Source organism: Gymnoscopelus microlampas, assembly GCF_963454915.1.
Source record: "Gymnoscopelus microlampas genome assembly, chromosome: 7".
NCBI lineage: Eukaryota > Metazoa > Chordata > Actinopteri > Myctophiformes > Myctophidae > Gymnoscopelus > Gymnoscopelus microlampas.
In genome coordinates, this window is record NC_139944.1 from 57835444 (window position 1) to 57857839 (window position 22396).

General features: G+C 43.3%; 2 protein-coding genes across 2 annotated transcripts in view; both read right to left on the minus strand.

Moving 5' to 3' along the window:
* g0s2 (G0/G1 switch 2) overlaps positions 1-22396 on the minus strand; it is a 277791-nt gene that overhangs the window by 184940 nt on the left and 70455 nt on the right. The window lies entirely within an intron of this gene.
* LOC311048686 (uncharacterized protein) lies at positions 11418-17285 on the minus strand (the record flags this gene model as incomplete). The annotated part of the gene is made up of 4 exons (XM_084061948.1): positions 17017-17285; positions 15788-15874; positions 13683-13938; positions 11418-12309 (listed from the first exon to the last, which is right to left on the minus strand). The coding sequence occupies exons 1-4, from the start codon at positions 17249-17251 to the stop codon at positions 11418-11420; spliced, it is 1470 nt and encodes a 489-aa protein (XP_083918074.1). The 5' UTR covers positions 17252-17285.

The window sequence follows — 22396 nt, forward strand, 5'->3', positions numbered from 1 at the left end:
CTGACCCTGGCTGACCCAGACTGTTTCGAGGGCTCCCCCTTTGTCAGCCAATTAACACTCCTAATCAACTTCTACTTTATCAGGCCTGGTTTTCCTCAAGGGACCATGTACCTGTCTAACTACATAGAGTGAGACATGTACCTGTCTAACTACATGGAGTGAGACGTGTACCTGTCTAACTACATAGAGTGAGACATGTACCTGTCTAACTACATGGAGTGAGACGTGTACCTGTCTAACTACATGGAGTGAGACATGTACCTGTCTAACTACATGGAGTGAGACGTGTACCTGTCTAACTACATAGAGTGAGACATGTACCTGTCTAACTACATAGAGTGAGACATGTACCTGTCTAACTACATAGAGTGAGACATGTACCTGTCTAACTACATGGAGTGAGACATGTACCTGTCTAACTACATAGAGTGAGACATGTACCTGTCTAACTACATAGAGTGAGACATGTACCTGTCTAACTACATAGAGTGAGACATGTACCTGTCTAACTACATAGAGTGAGACATGTACCTGTCTAACTACATGGAGTGAGACATGTACCTGTCTAACTACATAGAGTGAGACATGTACCTGTCTAACTACATAGAGTGAGACATGTACCTGTCTAACTACATAGAGTGAGACATGTACCTGTCTAACTACATAGAGTGAGACATGTACCTGTCTAACTACATAGAGTGAGACATGTACCTGTCTAAGTACATAGAGTGAGACATGTACCTGTCTAACTACATAGAGTGAGACGTGTACCTGTCTAACTACATAGAGTGAGACATGTACCTGTCTAACTACATAGAGTGCGACATGTACCTGCAATTTATATTGTAAAATCTATGTCAATTTAACTCTGAGGGAGTACAAATGGGACCAAATGGAGCCGTTAGGGTCCATTTGGTTCTATTTGTACACCCTCAGAGTTACAGACCCATAAGGGTCCATTTGGTGCCTAATCTATCATTTAGCTGGGGACCCCCTGGAACTCCCTCAAGGACCCCTGGGGGTCCCCGGACCCCACTTTGAGAACCAATGGTGTATACCACCAGACATCATAAAGTGTGACTCCTCTCCCTCCTTCAAAACCTCCATTATCCTTTTAGCATTATTGTATAACTGTGTATACCTCTGAAACCTTTAGCAAACTGTTAATAGTGACCCCCCCCCCCCCCCCCCCCCCATCCATGAAATCCTCAGTGTTAAAACCTGTGTGTCAGGGTCCATTTGGTTTAGTTCCTATTAACTATCAATCATTTAGCTGGGGGACCACCTGGAACCCCATCAAGGACCCCTGGTGGTCCCCAGACCACACGTTTGACAACATCAATACTCCACCCCCCAGAACTGACCAATTAGAGTTTTTTTGGAGGAGGGACCTGTCTGTCTGTCTGTCTGTCTGTCTGTCTGTCTGTCTGCCTGCCTGCCTGCCTGCCTGCCTGTCTGTCTGTCTGTCTGTCTGTCTGTCTGTCTGTCTGTCTGTCTGCCTGCCTGTCTGTCTGTCTGTCTGTCTGTCTGTCTGTCTGTCTGTCTGTCTGGTCTTCTACCTTCATTGATCTACAGTTGGATCCATCTTCCACTTAGAGATGTTCCATAGACTGTAAGTTCAGGTCATTCCTTCTCCTATAGATTTATCATCTTAAAGTTTGAGTTATTCATTTAGTTGACACTTATTTAGTTATTTTGTTATTGTTGTCATTTTCGTGTGTGTGTGTGTGTGTGTGTGTGTGTGTGTGTGTGTGTGTGTGTCATATCTCCCAATTTTCAAATGTTTATATTTTTTCATAAATGAATGCCTTATACTTCATCCCACAGGAGTGTCATAGATAGATCTATCTAGACAGTATAAGGTAGATCTGCTATTTGCACTATTTTAGAATGTTTTAAAAAATAATAACACAAAAGCAGCAGATCTACAAGCTGGAAACGCAGCGCATAGAGACACGTTTTGAGACATTCTTCTTGCCATCTTTTTTATTTGAAAAGTTTAACCGTTTTGGAACATAATAACATAATAACTCATATTATGAGGTTTCCACCCGACAGAGAGGACATGTAAGTGCTATGTCTATGTTTAAAATATGAGAGGTTGGATACAATGATGCATGTTGTTATTGAATACATCATCACATCCTGGGGGCAGCAGTGGCTCAGGGGTAGAGAGGCTGGGTAGAGGGAACTGGAAACCACAAGGTTCCCAGTTGGATCCCAGGCTGGGGGGCTCCCCCAGAGTCAGTGTAGAAGTGTCCTTGAGCAAGACACTGAACCCCTAAATGCTCCTGATGAGCAGGTTGGTGCCTTGCATGGCTTCCTCCTCCATCTGTGTGTGAATGTGTGTGTGAATGTATGTGAGTGTGTGTGAATGTGAATGTGAGTGTGTGTGTGTGTGTGTGTGTGTGTGTGTGTGTGTGTGTGTGTGTGTGTGTGTGTGTGTGTGTGTGTGTGTGTGTGTGTGTGTGTGTGTGTGTGAATATGTGAATGTGAATGTGTGAATGTGAATGTGTGTGTGAATGGGTGAATGTAATGCACAATCTATGTAAAGCGCTTTGGATAAAAGCACTTTATAAATGCACCATTTACCATTTATTTACCATTTACATCCTCTTCATCCTTGTTTAGTTTATTCATCACATTGTGGAAGAGGATGAAGAGGATGAAGAGTCTGACGGCCAACATGTCAACCCTCCTCATCGCTGTGTCTCTGACAGCCACCGTCCTGTCTACTGCTCAGGGCCTGTCTACCGCTCAGGGCCTGTCTACTGCTCAGGGCCTGTCTACCGCTCAGGGCCTGTCTACTGCTCAGGACCTGTCTACCGCTCAGGGCCTGTCTACCGCTCAGGGCCTGTCTACTGCTCAGGACCTGTCTACCGCTCAGGGCCTGTCTACTGCTCAGGACCTGTCTACTGCTCAGGGTAAGACCTATAAAAGTGTGCTCCTCGGAGCACAGGTCGGGTTGTCCTACATACAGAACAGGGCCTGCAGGTTTTGGAAGGCAGTCATAGAAAATACCAAATTGAATGGAGGGGAAGGGAACTGGTTGGAATAACGTGTTCACGCGCTACGTCCAACCAGGGAAACTCCCCCCTGTCAGGTGACAAGAAGGTCAGTTGGCTCTCATGCATTGAAGGAGGCATGAGCTCGGCCCTGGCCTCCCTAGGCCGGTGGGGGGAGTGTGGTGCCCAGGATCACTTAGCAAATTGGCACCGGGTGAAAAAAAGGGTTACAAAATCGAGGGATAAAAAAAGAAAATACCAAATTGCAGTACTTCCGTTTAGACTCTCAACCTGCTAGGTCTTGCCCAGCGTGTAACCTACGGTTCGCGTTCCACATTTTGGTGGCAGAATAGTAGAAAGAATAATTCCTTGTTTTAGTGCCGAATTTAGGGGGTTCAAGATCAACCTAGATCCCTCTGGCGTCGTGCCCGTGGGCGGCGCTCCCTCTAGTGAAGTAGTTTGACAGATACATGGTCCTCTAGTGAAGTAGTTTGACAGACAAATGGTCCTCTAGTGAAGTAGTTTGACAGATACATGGTCCTCTAGTGAAGTAGTTTGACAGATACATGGTCCTCTAGTGAAGTAGTTTGACAGACACATGGTCCTCTAGTGAAGTAGTTTGACAGACACATGGACACATGGTCCTCTAGTGAAGTAGTTTGACAGACACATGGTCCTCTAGTGAAGTAGTTTGACAGACACATGGACACATGGTCCTCTAGTGAAGTAGTTTGACAGACACATGGACACATGGTCCACTGAGCATCTTGAAGACCAGGCTCATTGCAAGTTGCTGCAGGGACTCTGTCCTCTACCTCCAGCCAGGGTCAGGGTTGCGAGTTCAACTCCCTCACTACGCATAGTTCAGATCTCACTGTGAACGACCTAATCGCTTATTTTCTCATTCATCTCCTGAAAGCCATCGTTATATTCATCATCTTCCTCTTCGTCTTCTCATAATAATCTTCTATACTTGGATCCTGTTGCCACTTTTTTTTATTGGTTTTGAGCACGTTAAACGTACTATATACTGTAATGTCTTCCTAGTGTTCCTACTGTTTAACGTTGTATTTCTCTTCTTGTTACAGAACCATGTCTATCTAACGTTCCTACTGTTTAATGTTGTATTTCTCTTCTTGTTACAGAACCATGTCTATCTAACGTTCCTACTGTTTAACGTTGTATTTCTCTTCTTGTTACAGAACCATGTCTATCTAACGTTCCTACTGTTTAACGTTGTATTTCTCCTCTCGTTACAGAACCATGTCTATCTAACGTTCCTACTGTTTAACGTTGTATTTCTCTTCTCGTTACAGAACCATGTCTATCTAACGTTCCTACTGTTTAACGTTGTATTTCTCTTCTCGTTACAGAACCATGTCTATCTAACGTTCCTACTGTTTAACGTCGTATTTCTCTTCTCGTTACAGAACCATGTCTATCTAACATTCCTACTGTTTAACGTCGTATTTCTCTTCTTGTTACAGAACCATGTCTATCTAACGTTCCTACTGTTTAACGTTGTATTTCTCTTCTCGTTACAGAACCATGTCTATCTAACGTTCCTACTGTTTAAAGTTGTATTTCTCTTCTTGTTACAGAACCATGTCTATCTAACGTTCCTACTGTTTAACGTTGTATTTCTCTTCTCGTTACAGAACCATGTCTATCTAACGTTCCTACTGTTTAACGCTGTATTTCTCCTCTCGTTACAGAACCATGTCTATCTAACGTTCCTACTATTTAATGTTGTATTTCTCTTCTCGTTACAGAACCATGTCTATCTAATGTTTAATGCTGTATTTCTCTTCTCGTTACAGAACCATGTCTATCTAACGTTCCTACTGTTTAACGTCGTATTTCTCTTCTTGTTACAGAACCATGTCTATCTAACGTTCCTACTGTTTAACGTTGTATTTCTCTTCTCGTTACAGAACCATGTCTATCTAACGTTCCTACTGTTTAACGTTGCATTTCTCCTCTCGTTACAGAACTATGTCTATCTAACGTTCCTACTGTTTAACGTCGTATTTCTCCTCTCGTTACAGAACCATGTCTATCTAACGTTCCTACTGTTTAACGCTGTATTTCTCTTCTCGTTACAGAACCATGTCTATCTAACGTTCCTACTATTTAATGTTGTATTTCTCTTCTCGTTACAGAACCATGTCTATCTAATGTTTTATGCTGTATTTCTCTTCTCGTTACAGAACCATGTCTATCTAACGTTCCTACTGTTTAACGTCGTATTTCTCTTCTCGTTACAGAACCATGTCTATCTAACGTTCCTACTGTTTAATGTTGTATTTCTCTTCTCGTTACAGAACCATGTCTATCTAACGTTCCTACTGTTTAATGTTGTATTTCTCTTCTCGTTACAGAACCATGTCTATCTAACGTTCCTACTGTTTAATGATGTATTTCTCCTCTCGTTACAGAACCATGTCTATCTAACGTTCCTACTGTTTAACGTTGTATTTCTCTTCTCGTTACAGAACCATGTCTATCTAATGTTTAATGCTGTATTTCTCTTCTCGTTACAGAACCATGTCTATCTAACGTTCCTACTGTTTAACGCTGTATTTCTCCTCTCGTTACAGAACCATGTCTATCTAACGTTCCTACTGTTTAATGATGTATTTCTCTTCTTGTTACAGAACCATGTCTATCTAACGTTCCCACCAACGTCTCCGTGGCCGATGACTGTAAAAGCAACACTGCCGTAGTGTCCTGGTCTGCCAGCCACCAGGGGGCAGCATTAGGCCTACGGTACACCGTCTCTGCCTCCAATAGTCGAGGCGACGCTGCCACCTGCCTGACCTCTGAACTCAACTGTACTCTGACCAGCGTCAGGTGTGGCACCAACTACAGCGTACAGGTGGAGGCTGTGAATGGAAGCTGCTCCAGTGGGCCGAGCCGGGCGCTGTCTTTCAGAGGTGAGATAGCCTGGTTCCAGACCATAGACCCCGCCCACTCTCTGAGTGGACCGCCTCTTGGTCTGGTGTTGTACATGTGAACCTATAGGATTTATTCGGTACAAAATGTATTGTCCAATGAGAGTCGGAGGTGGGCAAATTTTAATCCCCTCCCCCTTGTAATCGCCTACACTGGAGCCAATGTCAGACTGAAGCTCCACACAGCTTCAGTCTGATAATAAGGCTATAGAGATATGGAGAACATGTATTACACAACAAAGACCAAACACACTGTAATGCTGCTTGTCCCATTAAAGCATCTTGTGTCATTTCAAGATTTATATTCAAAAATAGCAGATCTACAAGCTCATAGTGCGGCACCAAGGGCTTTTGTTGTTCCCCCCCACATAGCAACCAGGAAGCTACGCTAGGGGAACGCTGAACACGTGTTCACGCGCACACGTAATAATAGTTATTGTCCATGACGGAGGCGCGTTGACTTAGCAGAGCTTGAGGCAGAGGAGGCGCGCCCGAGTGCCCGCGTCGTGTGTGTGTGTGTGTGTGTGTGTGTGTGTGTGTGTGGTGGCGGGCTCTAGTCTAGTGTGGCTTGCATTGCCCTCGAGTGTTGGTAAATATAAATGATCACTAAATATAACTATATATATAATATACTGTATAGTATATGTTTTAAAGAGATCTGTGCTTCTGGGGGGTTCCTTAAAAGTCCTTACATGGTCACTTCACTGTCATCTGGAGTCCAGTTCAACCGTGACATAATAATAATAATAATAATATATATATATAATAATAATAAAAGGCCTTTTAAATGGTGACGTTAGGATTAGAATGAAACACAAAGTAATGGTGTTTGTCTCTCATGGTCCTCTAGTGGGCAGCAACGAGGACTGTCTGTGGTTGTGGACCAGAACGGAACCCGACACGACGGCTTCGACTGCCCTCTGTTCTCCTTCTGCTGTGGGGACTGTCCTCTGTTCTCCTTTTGCTGTGGGGACTGCCCTCTGTTCTCCTTCTGCTGTGGGGACTGTCAGCGCCGGTACTGCTGCCTGGACGCTGTAGAGATGATCACTGACCGAGAGCAGAAACGATGCGGGCTGTACGGACGCTCAGGTGGGGAGAAACTATCTCTATTCTCCGGTTCTAGGCAACAACAGAAGGGTGGGACGACATGTTATCATCAGCTTCTACACCATTGGTTCTCATGGGTCCCAGGGGTCCTTGAGGGAGTTCCAGGGGGTCCCCAGCTAATTGATAGATTAGGCACCAAATGGACCCTTATGGGTCTGTAACTCTGAGAGTGTACAAATGGAACCAAATGGACCCGTTAGGGTCCATTAGGGTTAAATTAACTTTTTTTATATTGTAAATTTATATTTTACAATATAAATTAGGGTCCAAGAGATAGAAATGCCATTAAATGGGGGTCTGTAGGCCCCTAACACATGTCAAACTGGGGGTCCTTGAAATTAAAATGGTTGAGAATCACTGCTAGAGCCGTAAAAAATCTTCTCTTATGGGGGTCCCTGGCATATCTTTTCAAATGGGGGTCCGTGGGCTAATAAGTGTCAATTTGGGGGTCCTTGACATGAAAAAGTTTGAGAACCACTGTTCTACACAACAGCTCTAAGGTGGGGAGGGGGGGGTTATGGTTCCAGGGGGTCCCCAGTAAAAAGCTGACGGAGCTTGTAGCCTACATCTGCTATTTTTGAAAATATTTGGAAAATGTTGAATATGTTTTTTTTTATTAAATGTGTGTATACATACAGTATACTTCTCTTCTGGGGGTCCCTGGCACAAAACCTTTTCAGATGGGGGGTCCTCGGCCAAATACATATCAATTTGGGGGTCCTTGACTTGAAACATTTCGAGAACCACTGCTCTAAGGTATAATTAGATGTTGCAAATGAGTGGTATTGCACCTTTAATCTAAAGGACAGTCTCTCTCCTCCTTGCAGGTTTGATCTGAGCGGTGAAGATGACACGTATGCGTACGCCAGATGATGTCATACTTCTGTGATGATGTCATCATTCAGGGCAGAGGACTCCTCCCCAACTCACGTTTATGCCTTTATTCATGCACAAAATAATAATCTGTATTCATACACTTTACAAAATCTAGTTTGCAAAGCAGTGTTGATTTTGACAGCAACTTTTGATTTAGTTTTAGTCTTTTGAATAAAATTCCATTTAGTTTTAGTCTTTTGAATAAAATTCCATTTAGTTTTAGTCATATTTTAGTCATCTGAAATGTTTTCGTTTTTGTCTAGCCTGGTTCCAGACCATAGACCCCGCCCACTCTCTGAGTGGACTGCTCCTCTTGCTCCTCTTAATGTATGTTTTATAATATAATAAATTATAATCACAATCTACAAAGTAACTAGGAACTCCATTTTTTTTTCAAATAATTGTAGTGGATTTTTGAAAAATCGTGAAAATGTGTGCAAACCTTTGAATATATATAATATATTTTAAAGCAAACATTTGTAAAAAAAAAATCCAGGGGACTCTAGAAGCAAAGATTTGAGTTAAAAATGATTTAAAAAAAAAAATGTTTTCAAAGATTTGCACAAGATGTTAATGTCCCAGATTTTTCAAAATAGCAGATCTGCAAGCTCGAGCCTAACCTATATGAGCTTGTATATCTGCTCTTTTTGAATAGCCCGAAGTATAAAATAATGGTGATAGATAAAAATCTAAAATCACACAGATGCGTTCCCGGTCTTAAAGGAGTAGTTCACCCAAACAAAATAGTCAGTTACAGTACACCCCCCATGAAGCTTTGAATTCATGGAGATTTGTTTGTTTTTAACTTATTCCTGAGATAATCATTTGATGAGCGGTGGAAAGACGCTGATGTATCCGGTAGGAGACACAAAGGAGTCTCTTTGAGTCTCCTACCGGAAATCATCAAATTATTGTCTCAGGAATGAGTCAAAAACAAACAAATCTCCATGAATTCAAGGCTTCATGGGGTGTAAATGATAGAAAATAAGATTTATTTTGGGTGAACTACTCCTTTAATGTGACAGTACTTTGCTGTTCATGCATTAATTGAACACAAGACCTGTCTGTCTGTCTGTCTGACTGTCTGACCTGTCTGTCTGTCTGTCTGTCTGTCTGTCTGTCTGTCTGCCTGTCTGTCTGTCTGTCTGTCTGTCTGTCTGTCTGTCTGACCTGTCTGTCTGTCTGTCTGTCTGTCTGCCTGTCTGTCTGTCTGTCTGTCTGTCTGTCTGTCTGTCTGTCTGACCTGTCTGTCTGTCTGTCTGTCTGTCTGTCTGTCTGTCTGTCTGTCTGTCTGTCTGTCTGTCTGTCTGTCTGTCTGACCTGTCTGTCTGTCTGTCTGTCTGTCTGTCTGTCTGTCTGTCTGTCTGTCTGTCTGACCTGTATGTCTGTCTGTCTGTCTGTCTGTCTCTGTCTGTGTCTGTCTGTCTGTCTGTCTGTCTGTCTGTCTGTCTGTCTGTCTCTGTCTGTCTGTGTCTGTCTGTCTGTCTGTCTGTCTGTCTGTCTGTCTGTCTGGTCTGTCTGTCTGTCTGTCTGTCTGTCTGTCTGTCTGTCTGTCTGACCTGTCTGTCTGTCTGTCTGTCTGTCTGTCTGTCTGTCTGTCTGTCTGTCTGTCTGTCTGACCTGTCTGTCTGTCTGTCTGACCTGTCTGTCTGTCTGTCTGTCTGTCTGTCTGTCTGTCTGTCTGTCTGTCTGTCTGACCTGTCTGTCTGTCTGTCTGTCTGTCTGTCTGTCTGTCTGACCTGTCTGTCTGTCTGTCTGTCTGTCTGTCTGTCTGTCTGTCTGACCTGTCTGTCTGTCTGTCTGTCTGTCTGTCAGACCTGTCTGTCTGTCTGTCTGTCTGTCAGACCTGTCTGTCTGTCTGTCTGTCTGTCTGTCAGACCTGTCTGTCTGTCTGTCTGTCTGTCAGACCTGTCTGTCTGTCTGTCTGTCTGTCTGTCAGACCTGTCTGTCTGTCAGACCTGTCTGTCTGTCTGTCTGACCTGTCTGTCTGTCTGTCTGACCTGTCTGTCTGTCTGTCTGTCTGACTGACCTGTCTGTCTGTCTGTCTGTCTGTCTGACCTGTCTGTCTGTCTGTCTGTCTGACCTGTCTGTCTGTCTGTCTGTCTGTCAGACCTGTCTGTCTGTCTGTCAGACCTGTCTGTCTGTCAGACCTGTCTGTCTGTCTGTCTGTCTGTCTGTCTGTCTGTCTGACCTGTCGTCTGTTAGACCTGTCTGTCTGTTAGACCTGTCTGTCTGTCAGACCTGTCTGACCAGGACAGCAGAATCATGACAACCCAGTGGTGGAAAAAAGTACTCAAATGTTTTACTTAAGTAAAAGTATCAATACTCTTTATTTGCTTTTTTTCCCTCCTTTTCTTAACGTTTTCTTTTTCCCTTTTCTTCTTCTTTGGTTTTAAGGGGTGGGGAGGTGGGGAGGGGGTATTTGGGAGCAGGGGGGGGGGGGGGGGGGGGTAAACCCACATGAAAACACTGACCTTGAGATTTGTGGTAAACCAGCCGGTAAATGTATTAATGTGATGAGAGATGTAGTGGAGTAGAAGTTAGTTACTTTACACCACTGCACAACACACACAAACATTACCTTTTCCACCACTGATGAACACACAACACACTACACACTACACACTACACACAACACACACTACACACAGCAAATACACACTATTACATTCAAGAACAAACTAATGCTAATTCTGACATTTCACTTTTTTCATGGACAATTACACTTTCTGTTTGTGACACTCAGGACGTATGTTGTACTGTACCTTTAAGGGTCCATTTGGTTCCTTATATCCATCATTTAGCTGGGGGGCCCTTGGAACCCGTCAAGGACCCTCTCAGGAGTTCTATCAACTAAGGGTTTTACAGTGTAGACTGGGATCCCAGAGATATAAATAAATCAATAAATCGGGGGTCCAGGGCTTTAATGCTTATTGTTGTTGTCGGGCAGAAACCTTGTATCTCCTTGTATTTTTCTTTTTCATAAATTAATGCCTTACTTCATCATACAACAATGTCACCCAAAAGGAACAAAAATAGCTGATGTACAAGCTCTAAACTAAATGGTGAACCAATCAAAATGAGCTTATGAATTGGGTCCATCCACCCCCCCCCCCCCCCATGGCTGTTTTATAAGTGTGGCTGAACTCTAGGATCTGAATTAGACCTTATTATATCTTCTGTATACAGCACTGGAAGGGTTTACCAGGGATCTTCTATTATAGTAAAGCATCATTTTACTCCGTCACACATGTGGTGGAATACAAACGTGTTGTAACTGTGTGACTTCCACGTCTTTGGAAACTCTTTGCTCGCTCGGTCATTCATGTATTCATTCATTCATTCATTCGTTCATTCATTCGTTCATTCATTAATTCATTCATTCGGTCATTCATTCATCCACCCAACAGAGATGATATTATAAACAAAATGTTAAGTGTTTCGACACATATCTGGGGGCCCAGTTGCGATCTCCTCACTGCCAACGCTGGGCATCCACTTCTAAAGCGACGTCGTGCCGGAAGGCTTCGTCCCGATGCGTCCTCATGTGTTTCTTCAGCGTGTCGCTCTGGTTAAACCTCTTGTCACAGACCAGGCAACCGAAGGGTTTCTCTCCCGTGTGGATCCTCATGTGTCTCTTCAGGTTTCCGTTCAGAGAAAACCCTTTCTGACAGACGTGACACACAAACTCCGCCTCCACGGCGCCCAAGGCCACGTTCCCGGGAGGATTCATAATCTCTGTGTCGCCTCCTCCTCCTCCTCCTCCTCCTCCTCCTCCTCCTCCTCCTCCTCGGTCCAAGTGTTTGTCGGAGGAGGAGACGACCCAGCGGTGTGGTTTCTCCGCTCCGCCACCCTTTGCCGTCTGACCCAAACTAAATCCGCCGTGGCACTGAAACGCCGTCTTCCCATTGGTTCTGCCGCCCGCCCTCACGCCGAAATCGGCCTCTTCAAAGGTCTCCAGGTGAAACCTCAGGCGTTCCACGGCCTCCGCGGTCGTGTCGGCGTCGTGGCGTCGTTTCTCCTGACTCTCCGCTCGCTCCGTTACGACGTCCTGCGAGCGGAAGTGGATTCCGCCGACGTTTCCGCGAGGAGCGGAGCGACCGGTCCTCAACGTCCGCCCGTCTCTGGCGGCGACGGGAGGAGAAGGCTGGCGTTTCCGTTTGGGTCGGTCGCGGCCAGAACGAGGCGGTCCGGCGTCTCCTTCGCGTCGGACAGCGACTCCTTCCTGGGTCACGACCTCAGGACGGTCCACAGGAAGAGCCTCGCGGTCGCCGGCTGAATCCGCGGCGCCAAACGGTTCGACGGTGCCGGGTTCTGGTTTCACACGTGAGATGCTTCCTTCATCTTCTTCTTCTTCACTTTCTACCCTGTGGAAAAACACACAGAAACATGTACATTACATTACATTACATTACATTACATTACATTACAGTCATTTAGCAGACGCTTTTATCCAAAGAGACTTACAATAAGTGCATTCAACAAAGTTAGGGAACAAAACTACTAACCACCAGAAGTCTGAAGTGCATTTTCTGCTAAAACAAGCAACTAAGATTATACCTAGCGCTAAGGTAAAAGTGTAATATATCAGCTACCTACTGTCTTAAACAGATGAGACAAATGGCAAAATCAAATGAGCAGGAGCTAAAACAAATTCTTAAATGGTTCTTTAAAATGCTGTGTGGTTCCACAAAGAAACACAAACTACTAAAGAACTGCTGTAGGTGTAAGGTTGTCATCGTCACAACATTTGTGTTGACTATACATTTTCGTACAAATGATTAGTGATTTTTTTTTTTTTTTGCATTGAACAAATAATAATTACATTTCTGTTTGGCTTTCAGGCTTTGAAGACTAAAATTGCACAGAGCAGAAAATAACTTCTATAGACAGAAATGACCGAACATGAGAATAACACATTATGTACTAAAGCCAAAAAGAGGCCATGCAACTACAAGCTGATCTCTGAGCTTGTAGATCGGCTATTTTTCAACAGAAGAATGGAAGCAAATCTGATGATTATGCATTGCGATCAGGCCATTATGTATGAATGTGACAGACCTACCATTATGTATGAATGTGACAGACCTACCATTATGTATGAATGTGACAGACCTACCGTTATGTATGAATGTGACAGACCTACCATTATGTATGAATGTGACAGACCTACCATTATGTATGAATGTGACAGACCTACCATTATGTATGAATGTGACAGACCTACCATTATGTATGAATGTGACAGACCTACCATTATGTATGAATGTGACAGACCTACCATTATGTATGAATGTGACAGACCTACCATTATGTATGAATGTGACAGACCTACCATTATGTATGAATGTGACAGACCTACCATTATGTATGAATGTGACAGACCTACCATTATGTATGAATGTGACAGACCTACCATTATGTATGAATGTGACAGACCTACCATTATGTATGAATGTGACAGACCTACCGTTATGTATGAATGTGACAGACCTACCATTATGTATGAATGTGACAGACCTACCATTATGTATGAATGTGACAGACCTACCGTTATGTATGAATGTGACAGACCTACCATTATGTATGAATGTGACAGACCTACCGTTATGTATGAATGTGACAGACCTACCATTATGTATGAATGTGACAGACCTACCATTATGTATGAATGTGACAGACCTACCATTATGTATGAATGTGACAGACCTACCATTATGTATGAATGTGACAGACCTACCGGTGGATCTGGTAAAGATGGGAGTGCAGGCTGAGGTCTTCCTGGGTGTTCCTTTCCTCCTGGGTGTGTAGGTTTCTGTCCTCCTGGGTTTGTAGCTCTGTTTGGTGGGTTTGTAGGTCTGTTTGGTGGGTTTGTAGGTCTGTTTGGTGGGTTTGTAGGTCTGTTTGGTGGGTTTGTAGATCTGTTTGGTGGGTTTGATGCTGCATTTCCCACAGCAGATCTCTGTCTCTGCTCCACACCTCCTCATCCTGTTCTTCTTAAAAGACAACAGTTCATTTTAAATGTTGGATATTTTTTCATCTCTATACCTTTAATGTGTAATGGTTCATCTCTATACCTTTAATGAGTAATGGTTCATCTCTATACCTTTAATGTGTAATGGTTCATCTCTATACCTTTAATGTGTAATGGTTCATCTCTATACCTTTAATGTGTAATGGTTCATCTCTATACCTTTAATGAGTAATGGTTCATCTCTATACCTTTAATGTGTAATGGTTCATCTCTATACCTTTAATGAGTAATGGTTCATCTCTATACCTTTAATGAGTAATGGTTCATCTCTATACCTTTAATGAGTAATGGTTCATCTCTATACCTTTAATGAGTAATGGTTCATCTCTATACCTTTAATGTGTAATGGTTCATCTCTATACCTTTAATGAGTAATGGTTCATCTCTATACCTTTAATGTGTAATGGTTCATCTCTATACCTTTAATGAGTAATGGTTCATCTCTATACCTTTAATGTGTAATGGTTCATCTCTATACCTTTAATGAGTAATGGTTCATCTCTATACCTTTAATGTGTAATGGTTCATCTCTATACCTTTAATGAGTAATGGTTCATCTCTATACCTTTAATGAGTAATGGTTCATCTCTATACCTTTAATGTGTAATGGTTCATCTCTATACCTTTAATGTGTAATGGTTCATCTCTATACCTTTAATGTGTAATGGTTCATCTCTATACCTTTAATGTGTAATGGTTCATCTCTATACCTTTAATGTGTAATGGTTCATCTCTATACCCATAAAAGCACACATAGACGTCAAAGGGGGCTTGAGCCCCTGCCCTTTTATGTCTGTCGGTAAAAAGTGCCCTCGCCAAACCATGGATGCATCATTTATAATGGTGAAAAAAACAACAAATGCCCTTTCTCCATGCTGTACTCGAAGGCACTGAGGCAGCATTCAAGAGAATTGCCCCTGTCATACTCTCCTGAACTGGAATGCAGCCTTTAATGTTGTAAGAATGCCCCCTAGTCTCCTTTGTCTGTAAACTAGAAATCCCTGTGCATCCGTTGGCCCGCACCTACAGACAGTAAAGTTTACTTAATTGAGCCCGTGCAGTGCGTGCGCAGAATTATAGCCGATTTACAAGACCACAACGTGTCGCAACGCCAGGCGTTGTGAGCTTGTAGATCGGCTATTTTTGGTGCGCGATACCGCCCGCCAAACGAAGTATATATACACAATCGAAACCTAGCTGAGCGCACGGCACAACAACGCACATCTTCAATGAACACGGACCAATTTGAGACAGATCACAGCAAAAAAACAAAACAAAAACGGAACGCTCGTCCTAAAACACACTGCCCCATTTTTTTCACGGACCGTGGCCGCCGGATTAGACCTGGGGCGAGCATGTTTTAGGACGACCATTCCATTCCATTTGGAAAGGTCATTAGGACGTTCCATTTGGAGAGGTGCGCTGCACGATGGGATGGACTTGAGAGAAGGACCTGCCGATTTTTCCTTTTTGCTTGATATTGTTTGATGGCAAAACAATCATGACTGATACACATGAAAGAAGAAGAAGATTTTAAATTTTAAGAATCTGTTCAGAATTGAATGAGTATGGCTATAGTTAAATGTGAACTCTTTCTGCTATAAATATGCATCCATGCGTTCTGTGCGGCTGCTACGTTTCCTTTTTGCCACACATCTACACTTCATGGAGTACATTTTTCTGTACCGAATTAATAAAATAAATAATAAAAAGGGGAAAAAAACGCGAAAAAACGCAAATAGAATTCGAGGTTCCCTTTGGGAATTAAAGCCCCTGCCCCTATAATTCCTTTTGCACGTCCCTGTCTATACCTTTAATGTGTAATGGTTCATCTTGGTCCAGATGTTCCTCATGTGGAGCCTCCTTCCCACAGCCACAGATAAACACCTGCTGAGAGTCTGGACAGACACACACACACACACACACACACACACACACACACACACACACACACACACACACACACACACACACACACACACACACACACACACACACACACACACACACACACACACAAACCATTCAGAAACAATACACATTCATCAATTAAACGTATTTTTCTTTGTTAAATAGATATACCGGTAGATAACCTTTCACCACTAGGTGGAACCAGAGGACTAGGCACAGAGCAGGTCCATGCGTCACAGTGAATTTAAACTAAAAGCAAATGATAATAATTGGCATGTCAGTGAGACTGGGGTCACTCTGCAGAAGTCCCGGACAATCAATTATTATATAAATATGCAGCGTTTAATCAGACTGTAATGAGAGAAAATGGTATTTTAAAAAAACGTTATAAACAACTTGACCTTTATTTAGCATGTAATCTCTCACAACTGCAGGTATATGTAGTTTGGAGGAATGGGCGACCTCCTCCTAAAAAACTAAAAAGGTATGTAAAGCAAATGAAAGCATAGTGCAGCTTGCCTCCTGCACCACGCTGCATGCTGCAGGGATTGGCTACAATTTACAGGAGCGTCAAGCGTGTTTGAACGGTAACAGGACAGGTGGGCACCAATAGGAAGAGTGGGCACATCGGTGTTAAATTGGCTATTTTCCCCAAAATGTAATAATAAGGTCTTTACCCGCTTGCCCTAAATGTTGACTAGCGTTCCGGAGTCTTTGTGTAATGTATTAGTCCATATCTTTCAATTAAGAAGTGTTTTAATCCTGTCTGTGGCCGATTCTGTCGGAAGTTGCCAATGGGCGGTAGTGACGGGGCGCATCTGGTGAAAGCCGGAATTACACGCAATGTAAACAGGAAGTAAAAGAGAGGGGGAAATAGCGTTCGGCTACAAACAAATCTATTAAAAATCACGGACTAATACATTACACAAATACTCCGGACACCTAGTTAACATTTGGGGCAACCGGGCAAGAACCTTATATTTAGTATTTATACAGGTACGGCAAAATACGGGCTTTACTGGTGAAAGCCCAGGGTACTTGTCTAGTCTTAATCTAAAACTACTATAGAGCCCACCTATCATGTCAGGAGACAACATCCTGCATCCTGATGTATGTTATATGATCTGACCTCCTCTCCTCCTCTGGTTCTGCAGCTTCCAGCATCTCTGTCGTTCCTTCTCCTCCCTGACTCTACATCCCATCACCTCCTCCTCTCCCATCGCCTCCTCTTCATCATGTTTGCATCCCATCATCTCCTCTTCATATTGAGATAAAGTTCTCTCCACCAGACAGAAGATCTCCTCCGCGGCGGCGCTCAGCCGCTGCTGGACCAGCCGCTTCAGAAGCTCTATTTTAGACATCATTCATTCATTCATATGACCATATATGACCATAGATCTGACCATAGATCTGACCATAGATCTGACTATAGATATGACCCCCCACTGGGGGACGTGATTATTAAATAACAACACAAGCTGTGATGATGATGATGCTGCTTCTGCTTTTTACCTTCCAGGTCACGTTTTTCAAAATAAAATACTTATTTTGGATTGGATCGTCAGATTCATCAGAGCCCTGAAACGTGACCGTCATATCATGACAGTCATGGCGAAACTTCAACTTGATGTTGGCACTTGTTTCATTTACAGCCCGTACATCTACATTAACGTTCAGATTTCAAATATAAAGTGCTGACCCCATGGCCATGGATGTAACAAGTTGAAACGGGTGGTTCTAAGTACCCGTATATTCCGTATTGTTCAATAAAAAGCATTTTAATCCGATCAGTGGCCATTTTCTTCGATTTTTTTCCACGCTTTCAAGTGCTTGACTTTATCGGGCGGGAGGTGTACTGCACTCTGATACATTGTAACTCTATGAGAAAATGGCCGTCGATCGAATTGAAATGCTTTTTATTGAACAATACGGAAGATACGGGTACTTAGACCCACCCGTTTCAACTTTTTATATCCATGGCCATGGGCTCAGCACTTTACATTTGAAATGTGAACGTTTCTGTAGTTGTAAGGGTTGTAAATGGAGAAAAAGCCCAAACCAGGTTCAAGTACCACCATGACGCTTGTGACAGACGAGCGTCACGTGAACGATGGCTAAGATTCATCAGAGCTTCAAACACAAAAAAAAGCTCATTGTCCCATTAATTTAGCCTGGTAAACCCTCCCTCCGGAAATCTCATTAATGGAAATGAGATTTCCGGAGGGAGGGTTTACCAGGCTACCATTAATTAGACCCTCCAGAAAAACCTTGATTATTTAATGGTAAATGCGGGGGTTTTATGTGAATTTATGCGGTGAAATTACGGGAATTTGCTAAAATTGCGGAAACTTGCGAAAGTTGATTTAAAAAAAATGAAATCTGCAAGTCAAATACATATTAATTTAGGGGTCCTTGAGTTGAGCTATGCAAAACAGACATCATAATTTAGTCTGCCTTTTATTCTTTTCAAGGCAAAAAAAGGAAACCTTTGCCAACTCTCTGCCTTTCAATTACAGTACTCCAAGGCAAGAAAAATACCTTATGTTATTGTCTCCGCCAGGCCGAAAGGCATGGCCCAGACTAGCCGTGGTCCAGAGTGTTAGAGAGTTCTCTCTAACGTGACAAATTTAACTCCAACTGTAGTAAAAATAAACAAAACTACTTCACTATACTCACCAAAACAAAGGCCATGCCTTTTGTTGTTGAAAAATCTATTCTCCAGGGTGGTAAGCCTCTCAGCACCCCACGGTCCCTCTACTCTGTATTATACACTTTTTGGGCAGAAAATAAAATATGTCCGCGAGACGGAAATGATTTAATCTAGGCCTACTCCACTGCATCCCACCCTGGAGAATAGACTTTCAACAACACAAAACAGCCTTTGTTTGGGTGAGCAGTGAAGTGGTTTTGTTTATTTTTACTACAGCTGGAGCCCTCACAGGACAGTGGAATTCTTTGTCTATAAGCAGAGCCGAGCGCCTGGCAGAGCGTTAGAGAGAACTCACTAACGTTCTGGACCATGCAGGGCGATGTCGAGACTATTTGTGTTGCTGTCTGTCTGTCTGTCTGTCTGTCTGTCTGTCTGTCTGTCTGTCTGTCTGTCTGTCTGTCTGTCTGTCTGTCTGTCTGTCTGTCTGTCTGTCTGTCTGTCTGTCTGTCTGTCTGTCTGTCTGTCTGTCTGTCTGTCTGTCTGTCTGTCTGTCTGTCTGTCCGTCCGTCCGTCCGTCCGTCCGTCCGTCCGTCCGTCTGTCTATCTATGTGTGTCTGTGGTTCTGTCTGTAAACGGCTAATCTCCGGCACCGTTGGCATTATGGCAGCGGAATTTTTCACATGGGCCTGTTATAGCGCCACCAGGAGGCCGATTTTTGCGGAACATTTTTTTTTGACAGAACTCCTACAGATTTTTTTCCAAACATCACGTAAATCGGATTTTTCATATTCCATCCTGATTGGCTAAGATTGGCTTCCAAAGTTTGCAGGAGTTCTCCGTTTTGAACAAAATGCCTCAAATCATGAACACAGTGTGCGATATCCGTGAACTTTTGCACGTACATTCTCACTATCCTGAGGAAGAAATGTCACTTGAAAGATTTCAAATCAGCCTTTGTATGCTTAATCCCTAGAGCATTGGTTCTCAAAGTGGGGTCCGAGGACCCCCAGGGGTACTTGAGGGGGTTCCAGGGGGTCCCCAGCTAAATGATGGACCGGGACCAAATGAACCCTTATGGGTCTGTAACTCTGAGAGTGTACAAATGGAACCAAATGGACCCTAACGGGTCCATTTGGTTCCATTTGTACACTCTCAGAGTTAAATTAACATTGATATTACAATATAAATTGGGGTCCCAGAGACATACATGCCATTAAATGGGGGTCCGTAGCCCTAATGCATGTCAAACTGGGGGTCCTTGAAATTAAAATGGTTGAAAATCACTGCTAGAGCCGTAAAAATCTTCTCTTATGGGGGTTCCTGGCTTATCTTTTCAAATGAGGGTCCGCGGGCTAATAAGTGTCAATTTGGGGGTCCTTGGCACGAAAAAGTTTGAGAACCACTGCCCTAGAGGCCAAGAAAAAACCTTTGCCCTGCATTTTTCACATCTGCCTTTTAAAGCGCCACCCTGAGAGGCCGACTTATGTTAAACATTTTTTTTGATATTACTCCTTCAGATTGCATCCAAATTTCACGCAAATCTGTAGATTTTGTGCGGAAATATGCGATTATTGCGGTGAATATGCGAATGAACACTCTCCTCTTCATGCTGTTGTCTCTCTCCCTCCCCATGCATGGGCTGTTTCAGAACCCTGAGAACATCCAGGCTGCAGAACATCATCACTTACATGACAAACAGGCAGTGGTGGAAAAAGGTACTCAAATTCTTTACTTAAGTAAAAGTACCAATAATGCAATATAGAATGACTCTGTTACAAGTAAAAGTCCAGAATTCAAAGTTTACTTGAGTAAAAGTACAAACGTATTGGCATCAAAATGTACTTAAAGCACCAAAAGTAAAAGTACTAAATGTTTGAAAATAGCAGATCTACAAGCTCACAACGCGTCGCGAGTGTGATTGATTGATTGATGTACTTTATTTAGTAAGACATGAGAACAACAGTACATGGAAGTACAAATTCACAATACAAGGTCTACTAAACTGGAAGACTCATAAAAGCACTGAGCTTGTTTCAAATGAGTTCCCCATGCACACAAATCATGATGACATATAAGAGACAGACAGATATACACAACTACTATAGAATGTCATACAATCAGTTTACAGGTTACTGGTATGAAGAGTGAGAAATATGTACAAAAGGAGAAGGAGAGAGGGGGGGGGTAGGGGGGTAGGTTAGGTTAGGACTTAGACAGGGGCCATTTTCCAATTGCAGCCTCCTGAAGGTGTATCTTTAGGGCTGTTTTGAAAGAGAGTAGGGTTTTACACTCCTTTACTCCTTTTGGTAGGGCGTTCCACATTTTTGATGAGTAGCATGAGAACGAGTTACTTCCCTTTGTTGAGCCAAAAAAGGGTTGGACAAGGTTTGTGGAGCTTCCTCTGGTATTGTGATCATGGACATCATTAACATTTTGGAAGTATTTTGACAAATACAGGGGGATCCCAATGTTCAGGCCCATAGCAAGTTGCTGTACTCTGTCCGCAACCCTAAGCCATCCAATCCTATCAAAATGATCAGGGATTAGATGGGTTTTGTAATTGAGGCCAAGAAGTAGCCTTACAAGTTTGTTTTGGGATGTTTGGAGCCTTGTTTTTAAGGCCTTGGAGGTGTTGTGATACCACGAAGTACATGCATAATCGTAATGACCTTGTATGAGGGCCACTGCAAGAGTCTTCAGAGTCTTCTTACTGACTTTACGATCAATACTCCGCAAATAGCGTGTTTTTTTGTGGACCGTTTTGATCGTTTTTTCAGCATTTTTGTCACCAGAGAGGTCAGCCTCCAAGATAGAGCCCAGGTAGGTAATTTCGTTTTTTCTTTTGATGATATCATCACCCGCTTTGATCGTGAAGCTCTCTGCCTTTCTGAGGTTAGGAGTGGACCCAAAGAGGATGCATTCCGTTTTGCCCAGGTGTAATGAGAGCTTGTTGTCGGAGAGCCAGATGCAGATCTTGTTGAGTTCAGAGCTGAGAGTTTTCTCAACCTGCAGCCTGTCCCTGTCCGAGACTAGCAAGGCCGAGTCATCTGCGAACAGGAACAGGTTGCAGTCGCAGGCTGACGACATGTCATTCACATATATCAGGAACAGTAAGGGCCCTAGTATACTTCCCTGGGGAACACCACAAGTCACTGGGAGGGGGGGGGACTGGGTGCCGTTTACTTCCACCACTTGCTCCCTCCCTTCCAGGTAGGATCTCATCCAGTTCACTGACGTGTCATCAAAACCTATTGCTTTGAGCTTATTGATCATAATTGGGTGATTAACGGTGTCAAAAGCCTTCTGGAGGTCCAGCATGACCATGCCGCAATATTTGCCCTTTTCGATCTCTTGTTTGATAGAGTCGTTCAAATAGAGAAGGCATGTGTCAGTGGAGTGGTTTGTTCTGAAGCCAGATTGGAATTTGTAGATTAGATTTTTCTCGGCAAGATACTTGTCGACCTGTTCATAGACTATTTTTTCCATGACTTTCGAGATGGAGCTTAGAATAGAAATAGGGCGGTAGTTGCCAGGGTCTAATTGGTTTCCTTTTTTGAACAGAGGGGTCACCCTTGCTTTTTTGAAGTCGTTAGGGACCTGTCCCTGTGAGGTGGAGAGGTTTACTATGTGGGTAATGATTGGAGCAATGGAGGCGGCTGAGTCTTTTAGAAATTTGGGGGGGATATTGTCGAGGCCTGTGGCTCTGTGTTGATGAAGAGCACTCAATTTTTTAAACACCTCTTCTGTCTTCACAGGGGAGAGTTTAAAGTCATCTTTGCAAACACCCTGTTTTTCGTAAAATGAGACAACATACTCCTCACCATATCTCCCAGAGTGTGGAGGAAGTTTTTCAACCAAA